General features: G+C 33.3%; 3 protein-coding genes across 3 annotated transcripts; 1 reads left to right on the forward strand and 2 right to left on the reverse strand.

Moving 5' to 3' along the window:
• Nucleotides 1-2,524: 2,524 nt before the first annotated feature.
• Nucleotides 2,525-13,507, reverse strand: LOC134278986 (spermidine synthase-like). Its single transcript, XM_062761299.1, has 8 exons — nucleotides 13,284-13,507; nucleotides 8,598-8,718; nucleotides 7,807-7,899; nucleotides 7,403-7,556; nucleotides 6,289-6,372; nucleotides 4,089-4,234; nucleotides 3,564-3,686; nucleotides 2,525-3,036 (listed from the first exon to the last, which is right to left on the reverse strand). The coding sequence occupies exons 1-8, from the start codon at nucleotides 13,412-13,414 to the stop codon at nucleotides 2,998-3,000; spliced, it is 891 nt and encodes a 296-aa protein (XP_062617283.1). The 5' UTR covers nucleotides 13,415-13,507; the 3' UTR covers nucleotides 2,525-2,997.
• Nucleotides 13,508-15,942: 2,435 nt separating this feature from the next.
• On the forward strand, nucleotides 15,943-20,898 carry LOC134278965 (zinc finger protein OZF-like). Its single transcript, XM_062761271.1, has 4 exons — nucleotides 15,943-16,021; nucleotides 17,525-17,618; nucleotides 17,933-18,006; nucleotides 19,463-20,898. The coding sequence occupies exons 2-4, from the start codon at nucleotides 17,552-17,554 to the stop codon at nucleotides 20,642-20,644; spliced, it is 1,323 nt and encodes a 440-aa protein (XP_062617255.1). The 5' UTR covers nucleotides 15,943-16,021; nucleotides 17,525-17,551; the 3' UTR covers nucleotides 20,645-20,898.
• Nucleotides 20,899-22,902: 2,004 nt separating this feature from the next.
• Nucleotides 22,903-24,868, reverse strand: LOC134278988 (mitochondrial ubiquitin ligase activator of NFKB 1-like). The gene is made up of 3 exons (XM_062761300.1): nucleotides 24,730-24,868; nucleotides 23,932-24,134; nucleotides 22,903-23,802 (listed from the first exon to the last, which is right to left on the reverse strand). Exons 1-3 carry the CDS (start codon nucleotides 24,847-24,849, stop codon nucleotides 23,031-23,033), a joined length of 1,095 nt encoding a protein of 364 aa, XP_062617284.1. The 5' UTR covers nucleotides 24,850-24,868; the 3' UTR covers nucleotides 22,903-23,030.
• Nucleotides 24,869-25,725: the final 857 nt, after the last annotated feature.

A 25,725-nucleotide genomic window follows, 5' to 3' on the forward strand; every position in this document is an offset into this window, starting at 1 on the left:
TTTCTACAAATTCTTCCACTCCCAAATCTTTTTAACAATATTTAGTTAATGAATCGTTTATTGTAGTTTTTTGTTTTTTTTTTGGTAGATAACATAAAAATCATAACATGATATAAAACATCTTTTCATTTTCAACAGTGCATCAGTTGACTTTTCGTTAATAAAAAAATAACATGGGGGTGACTTATAACAGGGCACAAGCTGACATAGGATGCTTTTTTTAAGTTGCAAGAACTTGTTACCAATCCCATTGTATAAATTATACAATAAAATATGTTCAAAACAAATAGGATGCTATAGAAAATCTATGTTAAACTAACTCATGTGGAAATAATTAACATCTGATTTGGTATCAATCTTATAACAATCAAAGCACTATATTTATCTAAAACAATTTTCAAGGTCTATATAATAGTACCAGGTACATAAAATATGAAGGACAATAAATGGTCAAATCTTGTAAAATAATGGAGAATCATTAACAATAGCATTTTTAAAAAAGTACTTTGTATTTAAAGCATAGGCGATAATAAATAAATTGCTAGATTCTCATCCGAATTTTTTTTAAAATCGAGGCGGGCGGGCGGCTTTTATTATATATTTTTTCAATTTGCAGATTTTTTTATCGACCTGGTCAATCGGTGTAATTTTATCTACAATACCCGAATAAAAGTCATAATAAAGGTTCAATTATCTCTTACTTCACATCATCACCAATCTTTTTCAACCAATGACCCTTGTTTAAAATATATACGTATGTATTACAGCAATTACCATCTTTTTCAGCTGTCAAAATCATGTCAACTTTCGCGGGATTTAAAACGAAAGTAGAACGGTAGATGAATACCGATCCCGATCAGAATTAAGATGAAGAAAAACAAAAATAAAAAAAATCGAGGCGGGGGTATGAAATCGGGGCGGGCGGGGATGAGAATCTAGGAATATTTTTATTATGGCCATAACATAAAATATAGGAATGTTATACATGTATTAACAAAGAAATGATGATTGCATTGTTCTACATGGCAGCCCTATTTCGTGAACTGAAAGCATTATGAAGTACCTGTACTGATTAGAGAACATCAATATTACAAAACAATTATAGTAATACATTTTTTTATCTTTTAAAAATATCATTCATTGCTTGATGCTGTTGTGTAGTTTTTTTTTTAATTAAAACAAAAACCCATTGCCAATCTTTTCCTACAGCAGAAAATTGAGACAGAACATTAATTGCAATAAATGATGCAGAGCTTAAAAAATGTATGCAAAAGTACACCACTAGATACATGTAGAATAATCTAACTGTGTCTCAGAACAAGCCCTCACCACAGTTAGAATATGTCCTGTTGTAATGTAGCTAGCTGTAACAGTCCAGTCCAATACGAAAATTCGTAATATTACGAAAAAACGTAAGTTTACGTAAAAGCGTAATATTACAAGTTATCATAATATAAAACTTATATTACAATTTTTCGTAATGTAGTTAAATTACGAATACGCATAATATAGCAGATTGTAAGAGACTATATTACGAGTTTTCGTAATCCAAGACAAATTCAAGCATTGCAAGAAATTGAGTGGTGGGTAGGAAAGTATGACGTCAGTAATATATCAGATTCCACATCTACTGATAGCACGCGGTGAGTTTGGTCAGTTACGCCTATCAGAAAGCATGGAAATTCAAGAAGAAAGTACTGCCAGCGATGGATGAGTGGACAGTTTCTTTTATTTTTCTTTTATAGGAATTTTCCCAAGGATAAGACCAATTTTCCAGTAAATTTCAATATTTGCTTAAGCATGTCGCATTGGTCTATATCACCCGAACTCCCTACTTTTCTTGCAAAGTCTACCCTAAAAATCACACCCTCGTCTCATAATACAACTGTTCGTGCAATTCTTATTGAAATACACAGAATTCAAATCTCAGTGAGAGTCGTACAAGTTATCGCCCGTGACATCTCGTAGTAAACGTCATACTTTGCTACCCGCCACTCAATTTCTTGCAATGCTTGAATTTGCCTTGGATTACGAAAACTCGTAATATAGTCTCTACAATCTGCTATATTACGCGTATTCGTAATTTAACTACATTACGAAAAATTGTAATATAAGTTTTATATTACGATAACTTGTAATATTACGCTTTCTCGTAATCTTACGTTTTTTTCGTAATATTACGAATTTTCGTATTGGACTGGACTGTGTAAAGCATTTGTAACATTCTATTTGGAATCTCGAAATGTTTGTATACTGGATTAAATTTTTTTTTTCTCATTGTAACTTTTGAGTAAATATGATCAATAACAACAAAGCAATGCAGAGGACAATTGTGAAGTGTGGTGAATTTGAAGTCCATCTATTTCCAGGCAGTGTGAAAGACAAATTTAAATGGAACAAAATCCTTGATGCTAATTACATGTAATATGATAATGATTCATGCAAGACTACAGTGAAGGCCAAGGTACAGAGATACCAGGTATATTTTTTTTACTCTATGTAAACAAACAATTAACTGATAAAGCAATTTATGGGTGATATTTGTTAAAGCCAACGCATCTGAATAGAAGTTATAAAGCTTCATTTAGAAGCTATACTTTCAATTATTTTAATTCATTTAAATTGAAACTATTACATGTATACCATTGCTTAACTTGTTAATAAGTTCAGCTTTTGTTAGCATATTAAAAAGTTTTAAAATTTATCATCAATATGATAGAATACTGCTATTACAAAAATGCTCATATTTTCTACAAAGACTGAGTATATTCAAACTGTATACTAACATAAAATCTATATTAAAACTGTCTTATAGAATAAAAAAAAAGACTAAATATTCATGGAAACTGGCCAAGGGACTGAACTCTTGATCGTCACTGCTGTATACTGAAATTCATCTGTCTACACACATCATTACTGGAGTGCAGGAAGAGTGCAAGAAGGTCATAGAGATTACGCAGTAATCAGTGCGGTGGCAACTCAGGTTAAAACAGTTGATCAAGTGTCGGAAACTCCATTGGAGACCTGTTCCAGAGCCTGAAATACAGTCCAAGATTATGTCATTAGCTCAAGCTATCTCAGAACACATATACTGCCAGTGACAAGATCGCTATTTTTGTTGCAATTTTTTGTGTTGAGTAGATAATGGTCATGCTGCGTGAATTTCTCTTCATCTTAGATCCAATATATATAAAATGGTGTCGGACATACTTCTAAGAATATAACTGCAATCCAATATGCTGCATAAAGCTTGATGACAAACCACCCTATTATTAATGTTCTAATGCTACATTCTAAACTTTAATATTCTACTTCTTCAATGATAATTTTCCTACATTTTATTATGCAATTTTTCATTTCACTTTACACTAAGTTCACTATCAAAGGTCAAAGTTCTCCAGATGTTATGAATAAAGCAAATCTCTCAGATATCTTTCCTTTTTTAGCATGTAATATCTGCCATAAGTATGAGAAATTCAACATACTAAAATTTTCATTAATCAATTGAAATCTGAAACACAGAAATTTACATTTTGAACACAACTTTTTTTCAAAATTCTCACCTCCTTGGCAAATTGTGGAATCACAAATGACGCCTTATGAATTTCTGAGTTGTAATACTTCATTTTCATCTTCTTGATTTCACTCTCACTGTAAATCCTTCTTGGTTCATTAAATTTAACATCCTTAAATCAAAATAGACCATGATTAGAATTCTATCAGTTAAAATGTAAGCTGCGCAGGGAAAAAAACCCAACAAAATGCTCCAGATAGTAATGAAAAAAAATCATTTGACCTTGCAGCACAACCTTTAATAAGAACATGATGCTGAACTTTACAGACTATGAAGCTTTTTTTAATCTTTAACAAGAAAACTGTCTATTTCTATATGCTGTAAAAGCAGAAATTAAATCCCACACAAAATTTTTATTTTACTAAATAATAAATAAAGGTATTTTCAAAACAACGAAATTTAATGCCAACCAAACCTTTTAAGATGACAAATCAATGAAATTTTGTCCCCATGAAAATTTGTGATTCTACAGTATATGACCTCTCATTTAAAGTGTGATGACAATTTGTCTTACCGGACTGGTGCTGGAGAGGACGAATCCTATATGGCCGCCGGTGTAGGTGGGAATCAGGGTGTAGGCATACCCCACAGCCTGGAAAGTCTGTCTACAGATTCCCATCAGCTTCTTAATCAGTGGTAGATCAAGGTACAGATTCTCACCTGAGAAAGCAAACAAAAATAGTTATTTATAGCTTAATACTTTATATCGCGACTACCAATGAGTACCTCGCAGTTATCTAACTTACTACCGCTCTTTTGCGGGGGAGTCGAGAAAAGTCTACATTTCTGGGGGCAAATGACATTGTTTACAGTAGTGACAATCGAATGATTCGAACAATTTAATGACGAAATCACGATGTTTTGCGAGATATTGAACTCCAAATAGTAGAATGTCAAATAAGGAAAGTTAGAATATTTTATCTGCTTAAAAATGTGACGATTTTCAATGAAAATTTAACGAAAAGAGTCCGCTTAATTAAAAATATCGTTAAAAATGTGACAATTTAGGATTGGCTCCTCTCAAAAATATATTAGGCTGGTTCAGCGATTGTTTAGCGAGGTATTCCACCAGGATGTTTTACTTATCTGTCCTTATAAATGCTACAATGATCGATCTTGCATTGTATTGAAAAGCACATTGCCCCCACCCAACAGACGATTCCTACCTCCTTCGCGAAAGAGTTCCGCTAAGTTAAGTAATCGCGATATCAAGTATTGAGTAATATCTATCATAATTATTGAACACAAGACCAAAAGGAATTTAAGGACTTGGAACTGTTTGAGAAATAATTTTGAAGTTTTCTCAGCCTTCATGTAAAGGATGAACAAGTTGGTGGGCATCAATGTTCTTGGATATCCAAAATATTTTTAGTTTGTAGGGATTTAATTTTGTGGGTAACTACATTTATTCTACTTCCTTGTCTTTACATGAATTGACATTCTTACTTGCTCATAAGTTGTATCTATGAATGCTTCTATAATCACCAGTCACAGACTACAACATATTTCTAATGCCAGATAAATGAAACCAAAGCTGCACACTGATCCATCTGTATATGCTTTGGCAAATGCTAGTTTAGATGCTGCTTCTTTCCTTCATGTTTTAATACTTTATCAGTTATTCTAAATTGCACATTTTGCAATTTTGACAACTTAAGTTAAGGGGACGAAGGATGTATGGTCACGTGACTCAGTTGAATTACGTCATAATCTCTGATAAAATATGTACATAAGGAGATTGAAACCACAGTAATTGTATAATTTTTTGACTGTCTGTTTGCGTTCACCATCTAGTATAAAAATATCTGAAAACATTTAAAATTTCTTGCAAATATTATAAAATTACGGAATAGATTAATCCACTCTTCCGTTTCCCTACACTGCGCATCCAGCACGTCGTTGACGTCATAGTGGATCTCTTAGTACAGTAAGATCATACATGGTAAAACGGGTAGTATAAAATCATAAAAACGGACCATAATCTGTACATGGTGGGGTATTTTGTGAATTTCAGAATGCAAAAAAATATTTTTACATGGTTGTTGACGAAATGTTTTGTGGGTATGTCTTATTTCGCTTATTTCAGAAATGTGTGACGTCATAGTTGGGTTTTCCCGTACTCGAGAAATGTAAACATGACACGTTTTTCTTATGATCATGTCTCGTTTAACTTTGCCCCGTCCAATATTGAGCTCAGCTTCACCAATCGATATTTTTACAGTTAATCAATACAATGACGAACTTGCACTGCGACGTAAATTTTCAAATATTGAATGATAGGATTTTTTGCAAATTAATTTTTTAATTGTTTAAGTTGTCTTAAAAAGTACGTAAATTTCCGTCTCCAGATGTGGTGTTACAAAAGAATCTTGCTTTTCCGAATTTTTAACCCTATTCATACCCTGAAATATTTTAAAAGACACATTTCCGCTGGCATATTTTATATCTATGCTGAAAAAATTCAATTATTAACCGAGTAATGGACCCAGAAACACGGAGAATAAAAACTCCGCTCAGACACTGTGGGGTATGGTATTTGTCACTCAATATCTCATAAATAAGTCTAGAAACCTATTGATATGTCTGCTTTATAGTATGTGGGACATACTAAATAAGATATATACAAAATATGAAAAAAAATTAAATGACAGGTATTTTTTCAGCCAAAGGTCCTTCATCCCCTTAAACACTACAGACTTGTGACTGAATCTAACCTTGACAGCAGATGATTCCATTGGTACGTAGAGCTGCCTTCATACTAGCATAATATGATTCCTCATACAGCCCTGCTGCTGCACCTGAAAAGGCATTTTTTTAAAATATAACATCTAAAGCAGACAAGTCAAAAGGATTCAATTCAAATACAAAAATCTTACCAACTTTAAAGGTTTTTGCAAAGAATCAATAACTTGATTTTTTGCAACAAAAGCCTGACCTTTTGACCTCAAAAGAGATCTCAGATAAGCTCTTCATTAAAGCAACTGTTGGTAAATATGAACATCCTTCGAATAATGTTTTTCATAATATTCCTGAGTCATTGAATTACAGTAAAAAACTCTTTTAACCTGAAAGAAAATTTGATGCCCTTTAACGAACTGACCCAAAAAGCAAACGCAATGAACTTCCCAATCCAGATCATTTTCAGAATGAAAGGAACATGGGTGGAAATACATACAGGTTTACATCAGGTTAACATAAGAGTTATGCCCATATGCCTTCCTAATTTCATGGGAAGTGACATAAAATAATAGCTTTGAGGTGTTTTCATTTTTCAGATTCTCAATTTTATCATCTCCAATAGGCATTGAAAACAAGGAACACTTCAGAACTCTGTAGGAAAGTGCAAGAAGTCTGAATTGCCACAATAACTTGCTTGAAATATTCCAATAATATCAAACTATGATCAAATCAAAATCATTCTAATAATTTTGTTTACAAATGATTTTGACCTTTAATATAATCATAAATCAAGTAGGCTACCATAAGCATATAAAAATCTTCCTGTGAGGAAAAGAAATTTGTTTCCGACAGGAAAAAACTATGTGGCTTAACAGTGTATATGATAACAAACTATGACAAGCAATACAGCTCATTGTACATGATGTACATCTACTTGTGTTTTTAAATAGCTTAGACAGAGTATTAAATTCTAGTCAGTATATTGCATGTCCAAGATTTGTAAAATTTCAGCATGGCTGACATTTTCTTTAATTAAAACATGATATGACTTATAAACTCTCTTTTTTTAAAAAAAAATATAATATATGGGTTTGTAATATTTAAGAGTTTCATACATTACAATGAGAATTTTATTACTTTGTGACCTACCAATAGGATCTGGAGCATCAGTGATGATGACATCAAACTGTCCCTTGTGTTCCTTCATGTACTTAATTCCGTCCCCCACAAACACGGTCACACGAGGATCACTGAGACAGGACGCCATGGAGGGAAGGTACTTCTTACAGACTTCTATAACACGCTGTCTCCAAACACAAGAACGTGAAGTAAACATATGTCAGAAAGGCCCTTTTCATTAATAAGTATTGAACACTCGCCATTAATAATGACAAGGTTTTTCACGGTGATCAAAGTCAAATAAACATATATGGATCTAAGTTCAGAAACTTATACAGGTATCACCATATTCTATGTATTTGAACAACCCATCTTCTTATAAAAATTATATTAGCAAACATAATTTAAGGTGACTTTGTTGGAATGAACATTACCTCGTCTATTTCACACAGAATGACCTTCTGGACGCTGGTATTTTTCAGGACCTCCCTGACCACGCCTCCATCTCCTCCCCCCACAACAAGCACCTAAAGCAAGGAAGCTTAGTATAAACATTATACTTAACACAAACATAGAACACTCTTATACCAAGTCTAGTCCTGACACCATATAAAACTAAAAATGGACTTATCTATATTAAAGCACATTGTGACAATTTTGTTTTATTTTAAAATTATTTCAAAATTTATACAGGTACCTAATTTTAAGTTTTGGTTTTAGGTTTGGTTTTTTTTTTTTTGCTAGTTTCTGGTTTGACAAACTATTTTCAACTCATCGCACTTTGTCAGCAAGAAATTCAAACTACCTAAATGTACTGGATTTTATGATAAATAAATATAACAAAGTAAAATAAGCTTTGCAAATATTTCTGTAAATTCCTGTTTCATTTTTTTTTCATTATGACTGTACATGTACCAAAAAATTAATATTCATACATGGTATTTCAAGTAATGTGTTACATTGTGTCTACTTAGTATTAGGACATGCTGTGAAATCACTCATTCTCCTCGGACTTTAAGTTTCATTGTTTTCAAGGTATGAAGAAACCCACAAATTTATGTTCACCATGAAATGCAATTTTTCATATATACATGTATTACTACTGAACAATAGTTCAACCAGGAAATCAAATCCCCATGAACAAATATATTTTTCTCAAACCTCGAAAATGTGAACCCTTGAAGATATGTGATTTTACAGTACTGCATGATATGCTGATGTATACCTGCTGAGGGTTTTCATGACAGGACAGTGGTAGGTGGGCTATCATCTCTTGGTACGCATGCTCATCTCTCTCTGTACACTGAATAATACCGTCAAGGACCAGCACATTCCCAAACGATTTGCTACAAAATAATTCAGCTGACTATATCATTGTCTTATTATATAAATTATATAACATTTCAAAATTGTAAAAGAAGCACTGAGTAATGCATGAATAATAGAAAAATGTAAAGTATGACATCATAGTATTATGGCATGCACCTGCAGGCAATAAACTTTGAAAATAAAATTCTTTTTATTTCGCTTTCAAATTGGTCTTTTTGAAAAAGTATAAATATGATGTTTGTCTGTTTAAAATATCAGAATTTGCACATAAACATGTTACAAGTGGCAATACATATCTAATGGTCAAATATAACTGGAGTGTTTTTGCAAATATTCATCACGGGATGTGGTCATATGATATGATATTACATAATATATGATATCAAACTGATGTTTGCTCAGTTGATTTACAACATTATTTAACTTGGTAAACAAACCTTTTTTATGTCACATACAAGTTTCTTACATTCCTCTGTGAAAATGGTCCAAAAAAAGAGACACAAATTTCTTTTGTTCATTTAAACATCAAAGTGATCCCTCCTACATGTGGCCAAGTTGTAAGTTCATTTGTAAACCCTTCCCCCCCCCTTTCTATGTATAAATCTCTTGAACAGAACTTATTTATCATGTCTCTTATATTCCTTATCTAACATAATTGAAAAGGAAAATTCTTCATCTACATTATCGAAGTAAGACTAGTGTCATATCTTTCTAAATTCAAATTTACGCTGATACCACATGCTTGTGATGCTTTTTCTACTTTAACCTTAATTCATGAATTATTTTAAAAACTCACTTGTAGTGTTTATTTCAAAAGTAAATAAAATATTTAGAATACATAGGTTGCAAGGAAATTATGACATCATACAGATTTTTTTCACTTTTATCTGATGTGATCACTTGTTTAAAGGAACATTAGTGGATCACAGCTATTCCAATTGAAGTTAAACTTTGTCATCTTAATAAAATAAATAGGACTCAGAAAAAATGTGACTTATCCAATGATTCAAGATATCAAAGATAAAATACTAAAAGAATAAGTGGACTGGACCTCCAGATCACTTTGACATATCCATGGTGTTTGAGATATCCGAGTTCCAGATACTGAAGTTCAACTATATGTGATAAATGGACACAACAGACAGGGTAATCTAGACACAAGTATATCCATGTTTACCTTAAATTTCATTTGCAAAAGAACGTACTGCCTAAACCAAATACATTACATTATTATACCTAAATATTTAATTGCTAGTGTGCAATATGTTGAGTTTTTTTAAGGGGGATTCTATGATGTCCTTATCCTGATATATCTATCTCGTAAGATCATTTCAGAATGTTAGATGCTTCAGTGCCTATCATAATATTGAAAATAACTTGTCAATTATATTTTGGGGGATAATAAAGAAATGCTTTTTTAATATTTCACCACAGAGCCTTAAAGCCACAACCCTTTACTTAGGAAAAGTAAATTTCAGGGCTTACTCCTTGTCAGGTCCTTAACCCTGTAATGAATTTGATGAGATTTTAGATCATATAGGGTAGTCTATATACATGGCAATAGTAATAATTGTGGCAAAAGAAGACAAAGATTCCAGGCCAAGGTAAATTGTTAAAACAAAAATTAAGTCAAATTTCTTTTATTGAACTGGGACATTTGACAATGTGCTCCAAGACACAATCATCTTCTTTTCATAAATATACTACATTGAAGATATTACTAATTTTTCTTTAGCTCTTTCCTTTTTTTGTTACTGTTAATCACGATTGAAGAAATTACGTAACTTGGATATTCTGCATAATCTTTTGTGTAACATGTACCTTCAAATCTAAAACTTTGACCTACTTTAAAATAGATAAAGAATGAGTGAACTAAAGAGTACTTTTAAAAAGCCATAAATTTAAGCGTTATAAAATGTTTTTATTTCTTTCTGTATTATAGATCACTTATATCTTAACTAAGTACATGTATTCTTGATAGGTATATGAATTTATTGAAGACTTTTGTTTCAAGGAAACCAAAAAGAAATCAAAGGCATGGGACTCAAAGATTTCTAGATTATTAATAGGTTATATTTTTACAACATCTTAAAACATATACCTATATAAAGTCAGTGAATGGTTGTTGGCTGTTCTTAAAACTTTAGCTTTGTATTGAACAAATCATTTCATATATTCAATCAACACATTTAAGGCAATATTAAATGTGTGCTCAAACTTAATTTTATTCAACAAACATGTTTGAAAAAAATGTCACTTTAATTATAATGATTGTGTTAACCTTGATTTCACCTTGATTGACCTGTTTAATATTACAATTCACAGATTGGTGTCCAGCTTTAAACTTGACATTAATCTTATTTAGGTTGAGTGTCTTTTCTGTTGGGCTACCATTTGCAGGATTCAACAAATTAAATCTAATGTTATTATAATGTGTGTCCTTAAAATATTTACCAGAGAATAACTTTTTTATATTGTGACAGTCATTGCTAAAATTTTTGTATACTAATACCATTCACATATTAATCAAATTGAGAGAGAGAGAGTTGATGGATAGTCCCATCTCTTTTTAAATTACTGATTAGGTGATCTGAAAACTACTCTTATTGGATGTCAAATTCCCAATGATGACACTGGTTTGTTGCTTCAGTTTTGATTTCTGACAACAAGGCATTGCTTTTGTACATATTATCTACCTGATATAATCATGATATGTAGATCTTAATCACTATTTCTTTTAAAAAAATTTTGGATTCACTTCATTTAAAGCTCGATAGGGACCTAAAATAGGATGTTAAGGAAACTCATTCTTTGCTTGACAGTTTAAAAACTGAAATGCCTGAGATACTGTTGGTTCCTTCTTCATGCATAAATGCTTCACAATAAGACTCCGACATATTTTACCAGACATGTTCTACATACCTATATAAACTTTTTCTTTAGTTACAACCTGTACATTAGTTGTGGCAGTGCAATGTCAAGATTAGGGACTTTTAACCTTTTAAAATATCTGAGATTCACTAGACTGAAATAGGGGCATATTTAAATAATTACATTGAAAATTATTATAAAATATGTGTCAACTCTGCAGAGACTGCTGTCTCCGGGGGGTACAGTTGGACCAAGATGGTATTTCTCAATACTCTTGGCTCTAGGTTTATGCAACCATACATGTTTTGGATATAATATTAAAATTATTAGGCCTTATATATTATATTTAAAACATATACATGTAATAACAAGTTGTCATGTCATGACAAGAACATAATTTAAAGCGTAAATACTTGATAGAAATTGTGTCTCCAAAGGATGATCACTTAAATAATGAATATTATTATCCTTCAGAATTATACAGTCAATCTGATTGGTTTAGAGCAGGTCACGTGCAGGGAGACAACTCGTGATGTCTCCCTCACGCGCAGGGTGACAACTGTTATCTCCCTTCAGATGACAATGAAATAGCGTAAGCGAGCATGCACGGTTACAACTGTGTTGTCGCCCTTTGATAAAGACTACAGTGGTTTAAGCGAGATAACTCCTATTTATAAATACAATGGCTAAATATGCGGGATCGGTAAACAATAAATTCTAACGATGACGTCAACGTTGTCTGTTGACATATTTTGAAAGGATGGAATCGGAGCAGAGTAGAAGAAAACAAGAGGTTTGATTACTATTTTCTACTCTATCTAATTGATAATTAAATATTCTTCAGGATAATAAAACTATTATGGACTGTTTAGAAGGGAGACATCACCAGTTATCAGGTCTGAGTAGGGTTGTCACCCTCGGGCGCAAGCGCCCTCGGGTGACAACCCTACTCAGACCTGATAACTGTAGATAGAATGTTCTATCGTTAAAATGATATTGTCCTACGGACCCGGTTTAACGATAGAATTCGTTCCGTGTATTCGTAATGTAGCAGAAAGAAACACGGGCGATAACTCGCATAGTGCATTTACTAGGAACAATCTAGAGAGTTCCGAATGTAAACATGGAGGTAATTTGAATCGAGAGAAAAACGTTGAGAAAATGAATTGGATTTTCGTATTTATATGGATTATTTTTTTGGGATAAAAGGCATAAGCAATTTCAAAAAGGTTTGTTATGATTAATTTGCAAGTTATTTTCAGTGCAAATCCGTTTGTATCCTTCAAAATCGTTTCGGTGCGATTCTGCAAGTTTTTGCTACATTACGAGTATATGGGTGGTATTCTAACTGTGGTGAGGGCTTGTACCGAGACACAGTTAGATTATTCTAACTATGATAACTGGTGATGTCTCCCTTCTAAACAGTCCATAATTGTATATTATTTCTGGAAGTTAATATTTTGGCAATTTTATATAATCTTCTTGTTTGTTGAATTCCTAGCTTTAATGAAATATTTTTAATTAAAAAACTAAAAAGTACATGTATATATAAACAAGAAAATGCATTTTGCCTTTCATCCTCAATTTTTTTTCTCGTTACGCAAGTCACAGATTTTTTATTTTGTTCAATTCATCGGGGGAAATTAACAAGCTCTTATCACCTTCATCGGGTCACCGTGATAAATGCATACTTGAGCTAACGTGCTCTTACCTTTTAAACACGAGGATCTCTTGAAATTTAGACTTTTCTTGGTGCAAAATTTGTTCTATTTGCAAAGACACACAATATCCAGACCACATTTCGTTCATTTCACGAAACCATTTCCCCTCAATGCACGACATTTTTTACTTGCAGTTTGTCTCTGTACTACCAGCATCCAAAACAAGTACTTTGTCGTCTACCACCGTCTCTGCATGTATTTTTGTTATTCGTAATTTAGAGAATACCAAACCCGATCTGTTCTCAAAACGCGACAGTTTTTTGTTTTGTTTTTTTTTTTTTTTGCCTAATTAAGCTATGTACAGATCACTGCAGTAGCTCGCTGGTTTTGATAAAATTGGGATGGAAGAACAAGTCTGTTTTTTTGTCGGAGAGCTACATCTCTCTCTCTCTCTCTCTCTCTCTCTCTCTCTCTCTCTCTCTCTCTCTCTCTCTCTCTCTCTCTCTCTCTCTCTCTCTCTCTCTCTCTTCAGTTTTAAGATTTCCTTCAAATGCATTGATTGTACAGATCAAATAAGGACCAACCTACAGAAAAATGTATCCCCCCAATAATTAAAACAGTAACCCCTCCCGCATCAGCCCCAATGAAAGAGACTAAGTACAAATTAATTCAAAGCTTGTTTTTTTTTAAATTTGCACTTTTCTTAACATGAAATTTCATTTATTCATAGAAATTTTTACACATCAGAGCAATTTGTATTGCTTTGTGATTTCTTCTCATTTTGGGGGGGGGGGTGTAAATTTAATTATTATATAATTAAATAATTTCCATCTCTCTGATTGGCTGAGATCCATCTATGTTAGAAAAATACTACGTTGTATTGACCTGCACGTGACGTTCCAGGTGAATACAAGGATTTATTTCCTCTACATTGATCTAAAAATAGATCGGGAAATTCCAAATTGATACAAATTCTTTTGGAAAGTTATTTATACGACTATGACTTTTTTTTCATTTGAACAAAACATAAGCGGGTATATATTTTCGGGTGAGGGTGGTAATAGGGGATGCAGGGGCCCCCTCCAACACTCTTACTGAACGGTAATTTTTACTTTTTTGGTGTCAGTTTTCCCTGATGATATATTCCTCTTTTCAAAATCTATCCTATAAAAAAGACTGAAATTATATTCTTTTTTCATGGTAACTAAAATTGATTAAAAAAAATTCAAATTGATACGACTGGTGAGGTTTATTTACATTTCAATTCTGCTTCTCTCTTGTATTTGGCTAGGACTTGATTAAATGCAAACAAGCAATTAGCTGTATCATTTTATCAGTGAATCATATAATAAAACAATTATTGCTGTTTTTCGGTCAATACAATGATTTAGCCATCTTCGAAGTACAATATTCACCTCGCCCTTCGGGCTCGGTGAATATTGTACTCCTCAGATGGCTAAATCATTGTACTGACCTCAAAAAACGGTCGGTAAGGGATGTTCACTCCTCCGTGGTACCTGATCCCACCTTTGATGTTGTGGAGGTCCTGTTTGCTTTGCTCCTATTTTTTAAAATTGTTTTATGGACTTTTAAGCTCGAATGCTGTTCGTAATCTCCTAGTTAGAATAATCTAACTGTGCCTCGGGACAAGCCGGGTCCGTAGGACATTTAACATTTTAACGATAGAATCATCGTCGGGAACCCACGTCTCGTTAAGTAAGGACGAGATCACCCGTGGGTTTCCGACGATGCGATAGAACATTCTATCTAGTTATCTCCATATATTTCATTTCTCAAACAAATCTTGTTTCCCTTGTTATATTTTTTAAAACCTGAGTTGCCCTTATTGCATGGGCCCTCCCCATTGTGTGTGTGTGTGGGGGGGGGGGGGGGGGGGGGCTGCTATATATGGGTTGGCTTTAATGTATGTACTTCAGTACTTCACCCCCAAAGGTAGTCTTTATTTGACCCAAAGGATACAAGATTTTCATAAGATTGGTCCTGACATCTCGATTCCCGCCTACATTTTGGAACCATTTAATTCAATATAAATAGCAATTTGGTCATATAATCTTTGTTTAATACAAAGAACAGTTCAGTGGTAATTGATGATTTTCCATTGAAACCAGAGTTTCAAGCATCATCATATTTCGAAATAGTCTTGTATATGATTAAATCTTCCTTATATTTTTTCTTATGTTTTAGGCAAATAAATAAATCATAAATATAATATCAATAAAATACAATGTTTCAGTTGTAAATCGCTTTGAAATTGGTGGAAAATATTAAACATTTTTAGCGTTTTTTGTCAATAAACATATCCCCCCCCCCGTGTCACACAAAAAGCTTTGGTATGAATGTGTGAAATAACATTCCATATTACCTGTAAAAAGGAATTTTTGTGAAACGGGGGATGTTTTAAAAATATTTTTCTTTTTACGTTGATTATAGTGAAAAACACGTATTACCAACATTTTAGAGTTATCTCTCTCAAATAAGTAATGTTTTATGAAAATCCGTATAATTATCTATAAAAAAAATATTAAAAAATTATCGAATATTTTAACTTCTGGAGGTAGGCGGGAGAACAATACTATCGTTCGCAGTTCTTTAGTTCTTATGCGCAAAGTTACCGTCAAATACATTAGATATCGGGATCGGCATTTTGATTTGTTTACCCACAGAATCAGAATGTTTCTTATTAACAAAAATCTTATTTTGACCCTTGCACAGAGCTTAGCACTAAAACAAAATATCTTTATAAGAAGTAGAGATCCTACTGAGAAAGGTTTGAGAAAAGAAATCATTTTAAATCATCTTTTCGAATTTTCCCATTAACGTGTATCTCTGCATAGCGGATAAATTAGGCCTTTTCATTCAGCCTAATATGCAAGAAAAAATGCCAAATGCTAAAAAATAAGACTATTTTCAATTGTTTTACTATGTGTTGAAAAATACTTGATCTCTATTTATGAGATGTATTACAAGGACACGGAACAGGTCCATCCAGAAACATAGTGGCCTAAATAATATTTATGTGTCTCTGGACCATCACATTAATCTTTTGATTTAGCTATTTTTATGCCCGAAGATTATGCCTGATAATTAAAGATTCGGGGATATATAGTTTTTGTCCTGTCCGTCTGTCTGTCCACAAAAAGTTTAACCGTACCCATAATTTTTGAATGGTAGGGACTATAACTTTCATATTTCACACTGGTGTATTTTCCTTGTGACAAGACCTTTCTTTGGTTACCACCAAATTTGACCTTTTGGCCTTGACCGTCGAGGTTGACCCAATTTTACAAAAACTGCCAAACTTTAGCATTGGTCATCACGTTTGAATAGTTAGTGCTAGGGATTTCACACTTCACAATATGTTTTTCTTGTGACAAGACCATTCTTTGAGTATCACCAGATTTGACCTTTTGACCTTGACTTTAGAGTTTGACCAACTTTTAAAAAGTTTTAACCTTGCATGGCCATAACTTTTGAATAGTTAGTACTTTGGCTTTCATATTTCACAGGTTTATTATTTATGACATGACCTTCCTCTGGATACCAACAAGTTTGACCTTTACCTTTGAGGATGACTTGTATTTGAGAAACTTTAATCCTCACCATAAGTTGCCATATGGGGGCATTAGTGTTTTACAAACACATCTTTTTAGAATTTATTAGACACTGTGACACACAAAAGGGAAAACTGACAAACATTGAATTTTTGCATGACCCTTATAAATTTTGTTCAAAACCTGAAAGTATTAGGTTTCAGAAAATTAGTATACATGTTTCAGAACCTAAAACTTTTTTGAGGAAAAATGTAAGAAAAAATAATTTCATTATGCCCCAGCACAAAACTATTGCTTTAATTACTTCTTCCTCCCTATTGTACACAAAAAAGTTGAATAAGTTACCATGGTCTCAAGTGCCTAAGAATGAATTTAAGCAGACCAAGAATTTTGATACAATCTTTTTAAAAACTTGTTAGAACATATTTCTCACATTTGCATGCTCCAGTTGAATGTTGGTGACAAGTTTGAGCTAAAAATAAAAGTGGCGTGATCTTGACATACATGAAAACAATGAAACGGTAGATACAACCTTTGTTTTTCCGGCACTTATATTGTGCAGTCTTTTCTTGCTTTACAGTGCAGATTACTTGTCATATCTTCACTATACTCATAATTTTCATAAATTTTTTGATGTATGATACCGATATCTTTAAAAAACCCACATGATTTTGACTCATTTTGTAACTTTAAACAACTTGTCTCTTTTGTTTAAACAGGTTTTTTGAGCAGTATTGCAGATTCTGATGTCAGATTTTGAGATGTGGCCTACTTCTTTTTCTGAAGATCAAGTTTCAGATGGCAAATCTATTAGTATGTATATATATAAAAGATAAAAGAAAATCCTTTGCAAAGTAATTCATAAATTAATTAATGAATTTCAATTCACATTCCATTTTCTGTTGAATTCATTGTTTTACTTGTGTCAGAGGACTTAAAAGAGAGAGTGCGTTATTACAACAATTTAATTAAAACCTAGAAGGTTGTTGATGTAAGCCTCACTCTGGCTTAAAAGTTCCCTATCCGAGGAACGATTAGAAGCCTTGTTTCCACTGATTTACTACCGGTACATTCTTGTATTAAAAAGAATTTGTAGTGTCCTTGTAGATAACTTCTCTCTATTGTAGAAATGACACATGGGAATTTTGACCCTGCAAAGAGGAATTTCAAAGAAGAACCTCAAGAGCAGATAGTATTGAAGGTAGATATGAATTTTTAGGGCCTTGTGTTAAGGCTCTGTAGAATCAGTGTGCCAGTCTGTCTTTTCATCTATCAAATGTAAAGTCTTAAAAAACCATCAAAACTTGTTAGAACCCTAGGTTGCTCATGGCAAATTTACCTCAATAAAAAAAGGTAGTAACCATTCTATTATAAATCATTTGATATTTTGATATGGAAAATATGAAAGAAAGACCCCCATCTTTTTTATCCCCTACCCCAACCCGCATACAAAGTTTGGGGGATTTGGGAATTACCATGTCAATCTTAAAGTCTCTCATGCAATCTTTCTGCCTATACATTTGGAAAATTGTTTTTTACCTAAGGGTTTGTTAGGAGCTTGATCTATATGTTACTAAATATTTACAAAGATCTTTTCTGAATAGAATTTAGGAACACTTTTCATTTGTCACATGTGAAATAACTAGAGTGTTTGATGGAATGCATGAGTCGCCTGCTTTTAGCTTTTTTTAAGATGTTATTAAACCTAAGGGTGATCAGCTATTTATATTCTACTACCATAAACAGTATTTCATGCAAAAAAAAAATCTAGCATGATAGTTCAAAAAAACAAAAAAATATCCACACATAGTGTAAGACTGCGATAGAGTCTGTCAATCAAATAAAATATGATTTCCAACCTTCAAATGAATAATTTTACATTGAAATTATGATAAATAATCAGTTATCATCAATACATGTGTTAATACATGTTTCAAAGTCTTTAAAACATTTGTCACTCTACACTTGGGATCCAGAATCTGATCCAGATGTATTTTCATTATTGAATATTTAAATATCAGTTTGTGTGGTAACTGAATAATATACAGTTTCAAAGAAGAGTATTATGAGCTTGTAAACATGTATAAATCTTAATTATCAACCCAGCCACTCAAAATTCGAAAGCCTTAAAAACTGTCCTGGGTATTCTTTGTAAAGTAGGTCAAAGGTCAAGTGAATTTTTATGCTGGTATTTTTCATAGTGTTTTATGGCAATCAGTGCACATGCTAAATAGCAGGCATGGAATTTCCCCTTAAATGTCAAAAATATGCTGTATATTGGCATTTTTTAACTTTTTAGTAAAGTAGGTCAAACGACAAGGTCATTGGTCACAAGGTCAGTAACCATGGCAATTTACAAATGCTATAGTGGCAAGCAATAAATGTGCAAAGTATCAAGTCCATATCTCTTACAGTTCTTGATATACCAAAGTGTGACAGATAGACAGATGGACAGCTAGACAGACGGACGGACAGGCAGACAGACACTGGGTTAAGTGATCCTTTAGTGCAGCTCTGCTCTGTAGGCGACACAAAAATGACTGTCTTTGCATACTTTTGGTTCATATAAATCTCGATTGACACTTCTACTTAACTTCATAAAATATAAATCCTTGATATAGTATAATTGACAGAATGTTTTTTATCATTTTTTACAGGGGGAACAAATGGCTTATTTGAGTCTTTTACATATTCAAAGTGAAGCTGAGAAGTTAAAGAACATAACAGTAACTGCTGACACCAATCAAACAGTGATTTCAGAAATTCACTCAAGTAAAAAGCCACGTCAATGTAACATCTGTGGGAAAATATTAAGTCGTTCAAATCATTTGAAAAGACACATGATGACACATACAGGGGATAAACCTTTTAAATGTAGTTTGTGCCAAAAAGCATTTTCTGAAAACTCTAATTTAATGCAACATATGAGGACACATACCAATGAAAAACCATATAGCTGTGATGTGTGTGGAAAGGCATTTAATTTCAAGAAAAGCTTAAACAATCATATGTGGATACATACATGTGAAAAGCCTTATAATTGTAAGATATGTGTGATGGCCTTCAGTGATAAAACTTCCTTGAAGAACCACATGAAGGCACATAAAAATTATAAAACTCAAATGTGTGATGTGTGTGGGAAGGAATTCAAACGAGAATTTGAATTACAGAATCACGTTAGGATACATACAGGGGACAAACCCTATAAATGTGATACGTGTGGGAAGGAATTTTCCCATCAGGGAAACTTACATGTACACATGAGGACACATACAGGTCATATGGCCTATAAATGTAGCACATGTGGGAAGGTATTCAAGCAGAAATCACACCTAAAATATCACATTATAAGGAAGCATACAGGGGATAAACCTTACGAATGTTATGTGTGTATAAAGGCGTTCTCCGATTCAAGCACCTTACGGGTACACCTGAGGATACATACAGGTGAAAAACCTTATAAATGTGACGTGTGCGGGAAGGCATTCCGTGATTCAACTAACTTACGGAAACACATAAGAACACATACAGGGGATATGCCATATATATGTGATTTATGTGGAAAGACCTTCAGTGGATTAGATCAGCTTAAGATACACATGATACGGTCACATACCGATGACAAACCCTTTAAGTGTGATGTGTGTGGGAAGGAATTTAAAAGAGCACAGTGTCTTAAATACCATATGAAGATACATACAGGTGAAGATCTACATGATTGTAATCTATGTGGCAAGGCCTTCATTCAAAAGACATCCTTGCAGAGACATATGAGGATGCATACAGGTGAACAAAAGATAAAAGTTGATGTATGGGAAGCTGGATACTTGCATAAATGAATATGCAAACACATGAAAAAACCTAGAATTGTTATTTTTATAGGAATGCCTTTGGTAAAAAAAAGAAAAGTTTTTACATATGAGGACATAAATTGGTTTGAGGACTTAACCATAAACTATAGATTTTTCTTATGACCTTGGATTTTAAGTACTGAGACATAATTGTGTTGGAATCAGTATGTGTATGTGAGAGTGGAATATGCTCTATGATCCTGTTCTGGCCTTGAAGAGTTATTCCTCTTTGCTTGTAATTAATAAACAAATGAATTAAATAAAAAAATTGGTCATTGCTTTGCTAAAAAGCAAAATCTTGGACATCAAGTCACAACTATGATATCTTGTTAGGTTGTGTTGATGTTGAGATAAAAAAAAGTTAACCTGTATCTTCATCTTTTGTCAAATTATTACTTGGATTCTTCTCAGTGTTGTTTAATACTCAGGTGACCATTCAGTACATAGGGCCTCTCGTTACATCACTGCCCCCTCCCCACCAACCCCAATATATAAGACATAAACAAATGAAAGTTGATACTAGTAATTTACTTCAAGCCTGATAAAAATAGGAATAATTTTAACAATGACATTATTACTATGAAATACATGTAGTTTGAACAAGAGGCCCAAGAGTCTTAAGTCACTTAGAACCATTTCCAGGTTAGTTTGGACTTCCAGTAAGGCATGACATTCTCAGCGCTACATAATTAGCGTCTGTCAAAAAACAAATAGATTCTCATTGGTTTAGAAATTATGTAATAACATCAGGAACTTTAAATTGTTGTTGACAATGATGAGAAGACTTAATTAAGCTCCACCTCTTTGCCGGAGAGGACAACATTATTGGTTATTCGATACACTAATTGACATTTGCCCGAATTTCGATCCCATGTATATTTCAACAGTGAAGGAAAGCTGTGTAAATTTCAGAAGCTAATTATGTAACGTCAAGAATGCCATGCCTTACTGAAAGTCCAAACTAACCTGGAAATGGTTCTATGTGTAATACAACAATGTAAATGATCCAGATTAAAGAAAGACGATGGAAATGGATTGGCCATGTGATGAGGATGAAACCATCAGAGATACCAAGGGTAGCCCTAAGATGGATTCCACCAGGAAAGAGAAACAGAGGGCGACCAAAGGAGACATGGTGACGGTCGGTTGAAAAGGAATTAAATGAATGATCAGGGGTGGACTTGGGGCACTGTACAGACAATGGCAGCAGACAGACAGAGATGGAGGTCCTCGGTGCAGGCCTTAGGTGCTCAAAGCACGAAGAGGACAAAGTAAGTAAATGATCCATAGAAATGGAAAAAAAAAGCAAGAGAAAGAGAAAGATCAGAGATCAATGAATAATTAGTTCACTAGTTATTTGTAACAACTACAAGTAAAATTAATTGCCCTAAATTATGATGGTCATGTGCAGATCTAAAGTGGGGAAGAAATTACTTATTAATACAGTACTTGGCAATGACAGGGCTAATTCACGATTACGCCAGTAATGCTTTCCCTGCGATTGGGAGGATTTACAAAGAATTAAAGCACATCAACTTTGTATTAAAAAAACAGCCCTGTGTTTACACCCCTGATCAAGGGCCATGAAGTTCACAATTTTAGGGGAAAAAATCTTGTTCATCATAGGGTAGAGATTAAGATGTTTTTTTTTAAAAAAGAACTTCCATCAGTTGACAGTTGGTGTTTAAGAGTTGAAGAAGCAGATTTAAGAAATTGCATAAATTTTTAGGGCTTTAATTTGTCCAAAGTCGGAGTCAAAGCCTTGGGCTCCATGGGGAAAAGTACCATGAAATTCATGATTTTGTCCTCCCCTTTCTTATATACAGTAAACCTTCAGATAAACTTGGTTATAACAAAGTCACTGGGACCTATGAAATTACTTTGCTATATCTTTTATATTTGTATTAGAAATTTGCTATATTTATATACAGTATTGTGCCATTAGACTAGTGATCGTCCAAATTCACGTGCAATGCGGGGATCCAAGATAATTTCATTATATCCATGAATTTAACAATATCCATGTTTGTACTAAGAAAGATTTTATGTAATTGGTTGAAAATTGGTTCAGTGGTTTATAAAGAGAATCTGGAAATATTCATTAAGTATGGTAACACCACAAAATATTCCTCTTCAACTTTGTTGTACCGGGGTAAGTTTTATGCTGCAGAGCACAAAACCATCGCAGTCAGGGCCTTACTACAACATATTTATATTTTCTTTTAACAGTTAATAACTGAATGCAATTCTGAATATTAATTAATTTTATTGAATTTTCTCTCTCTCTCTCGTACACTAGATTAATATACAAAAATATAAACTCTGATCAGCACATCAGAGCTAAAATAGATATCTAATTTTTTAGACAGTATAATCATGGAGTGTAAGTTGTAACAAACCTCACTACTTTTCTACGACATATAGGACATAATCTTGGTTCAGGTAATGCATATGCACAGTCTCCACACAGACAAACATGTCCACAATCTAGGAGTACAACCTCTCGTTCATTGTTAAGACAGATAACACATTTATTGCTATCAGACAATTCACTGGAAGACAGACTGTCCGGATTTGACCTGTGTGCAGCTCTAGCACGCCTTTGTTCCTCTAGCTCTCGTTTCTTCCTAAGATCTCTCCTAAATCTTTCCCCCTCCTCTTGATTTCTAAGTTTTCTGTAAAATCTACGGACAAAGTAACAAATAAGAGCAACTCCCACTGCTCCAAATATCCCTAGAAAGACCTTTAAGAATGTGGCCTTGTTTCTGAGCAGTCTAGCTAACTCATCCTTGGTTTTTCGGGAGATGATGTACTTATATTCATCCGATGGTGGTTTCATCTTAATTTCACTTCCCTCTTTAACAAGTTTACCAATAGCCAGAAGGTGTGTGCCGACTATTAACATTTTCTCGGATTCCTGGTAACCCTTGGTCACCTCCCCACTGACAAGTTCCATTCCTTTTTTAAATACATTAGACTGGGCCTGGACGAAGTTTTCATGAGTGATGGTCAACTCTTCGTCAATGTGGTGGGCAGAGTTTGGCTCAGTAACCATGACTTTTGTAGGATACCACGAGTTTCCATGTGGAATGAGGTAGAATGGAATCACTTCCAGCGTATCTCTTATGGCATTTTTCACATCAGACCTTTTAAAAAAAAGCATAATAGTCTTTTTAATTACATAAACCAATGTAAAGAGCAAGTCAGAAATTTTTACAATTTAATGCGAGTTTCAGGTGACCAATCAGTCGGTAAAATGAAAACTAAAATTGTACCAAATGCCTTGGACCCTCCTTGATTTATGTTCTATCAGAGAGTGGTGCTGCATGACTCCCTCCGTGTTCTCCTTGAAATGACTCTTCAGTGTGGTTCCCACAGGGCTGACCACTCCTTCTATACATCCATATGGTATGGTTCTGAAGGGCATATATTCAAGCTTTTTATGCAGGTCTTGGTTGATTTGATACTGCTCAACATTCTACAAATGTAAACAGTAGGTATTTCAAAATAAAGTAAATTATTGATAGTAATATTTTCAGAGCAACTCCATTTGTATTCATCAAAATTGTTTCAGAGCAACGCAAGTAAGTTGAGTCTATGCATAATTGTAGTAATATTAGTTGATTTGAGAGAGTTTTAACAAATATCTGAATTTTGATATATGGAAAAATTTAACATGTCTAGCTGGGCGTCAATACATGCTATTCTGTTCGCTCGTGACAAAATTGGACGGTCAGATGCAGATTTATGATATTTATTGCCAAAATCAAAAATTTCATTTTTTGCACTGCAAATTTATATCCCAATTGGGATGTTATATCCCAAACGGGCTATAATTATATCCCGTTTGGGCAAGTGGTCCCAACTTTAGCTCAGTACTGACAGTAGCTAGTCAACTGAATAAAACTAATTTGATAGATGAAAAGGCTTCGTTAATTAAGGTAATTTGTCATGTTATTTGATGGGGATCAAACAACATATCTCATTTTCGGTCTAGATAGACTGATAATCGTGCATGGGAAAGAAATACATTTGCATCTCATATACCCTACTTTCTCTTTCACATGGTTTACCTCTATGTTTACCGCATTTCGTAATGCTCGTTCGTACCAACGATAAAGACCATATGAACATATAAAGTCAACGCCAATCCCTACAAGAATGCCAATATCTACACCATCTATTATGCCCATTGTTTTGGTAAGGATGCGGTGAGGTATAAAATATCTTGTCTGTACTCTGTTGTCACTTTGACATTTTTATTCTAAAATATTTTAATGCATTCCGATCCCAATCAAAATGGACATTTTTTTCCAATTATTGCAGCAAACGTCACATGCCTTCACCAATAGTATATTTTTCCTCTGAATTTCTACCTTACCACTTCATTTGACACTCACAACAGTAATTAGAATTAGGGATGTCAAAATTGTCAATAATTGATATTCGAATATTCGATAGAAGTATTCGAATATATTCGAATATTCGATAAAATAGATACATCTTGCATTATTAAATATATAAATCTTCACTCTCCTGTCAAGTAGTATAGGTTTTATGGCATTATTTTGAAATAAAAACTCAAGTAGAGTGCGGTAAATGCACTGCAATTATATATTTTTTAAAAAATATATTGAATAATATATATCCAAAATGTAATGATTGTTTTTTTGAAAATTCAAGATTCTTTAGTATGTTCCAGATTAATTGATCGTCTTACTAAAGTCTACATCGATAACTCCTACAAACTCATACCAAGCGGAACAATTATCTAACGGTGAAACATTTAAATCAATTACTTTTTGCTAATCTTAATTTCCTGATAATGATTTTAATGATATTTACATAAACAAAGGGTCCGTGTGTTTACTGTAAAACCTTGTCCTTACAACAATACAAGCTGATTGTAAGTACTGGACACTATTATACCACTAATTAAGTGAACAAATAAATAAACTACTAAAATGGATGCACTCTTCACACCTTTCAGGTAATCCAAGAGGATCGAGTGGTTTTTTTTTTTGTTTTTTTTTTGTACAAACTTGATTCAATTTCGAATATCAACTCAT

Source organism: Saccostrea cucullata, unplaced genomic scaffold (genome assembly GCF_032062105.1).
Source record: "Saccostrea cucullata isolate Sc308-1 unplaced genomic scaffold, CSIRO_AGI_Scuc_v1 ctg755, whole genome shotgun sequence".
Taxonomy (NCBI): domain Eukaryota; kingdom Metazoa; phylum Mollusca; class Bivalvia; order Ostreida; family Ostreidae; genus Saccostrea; species Saccostrea cuccullata.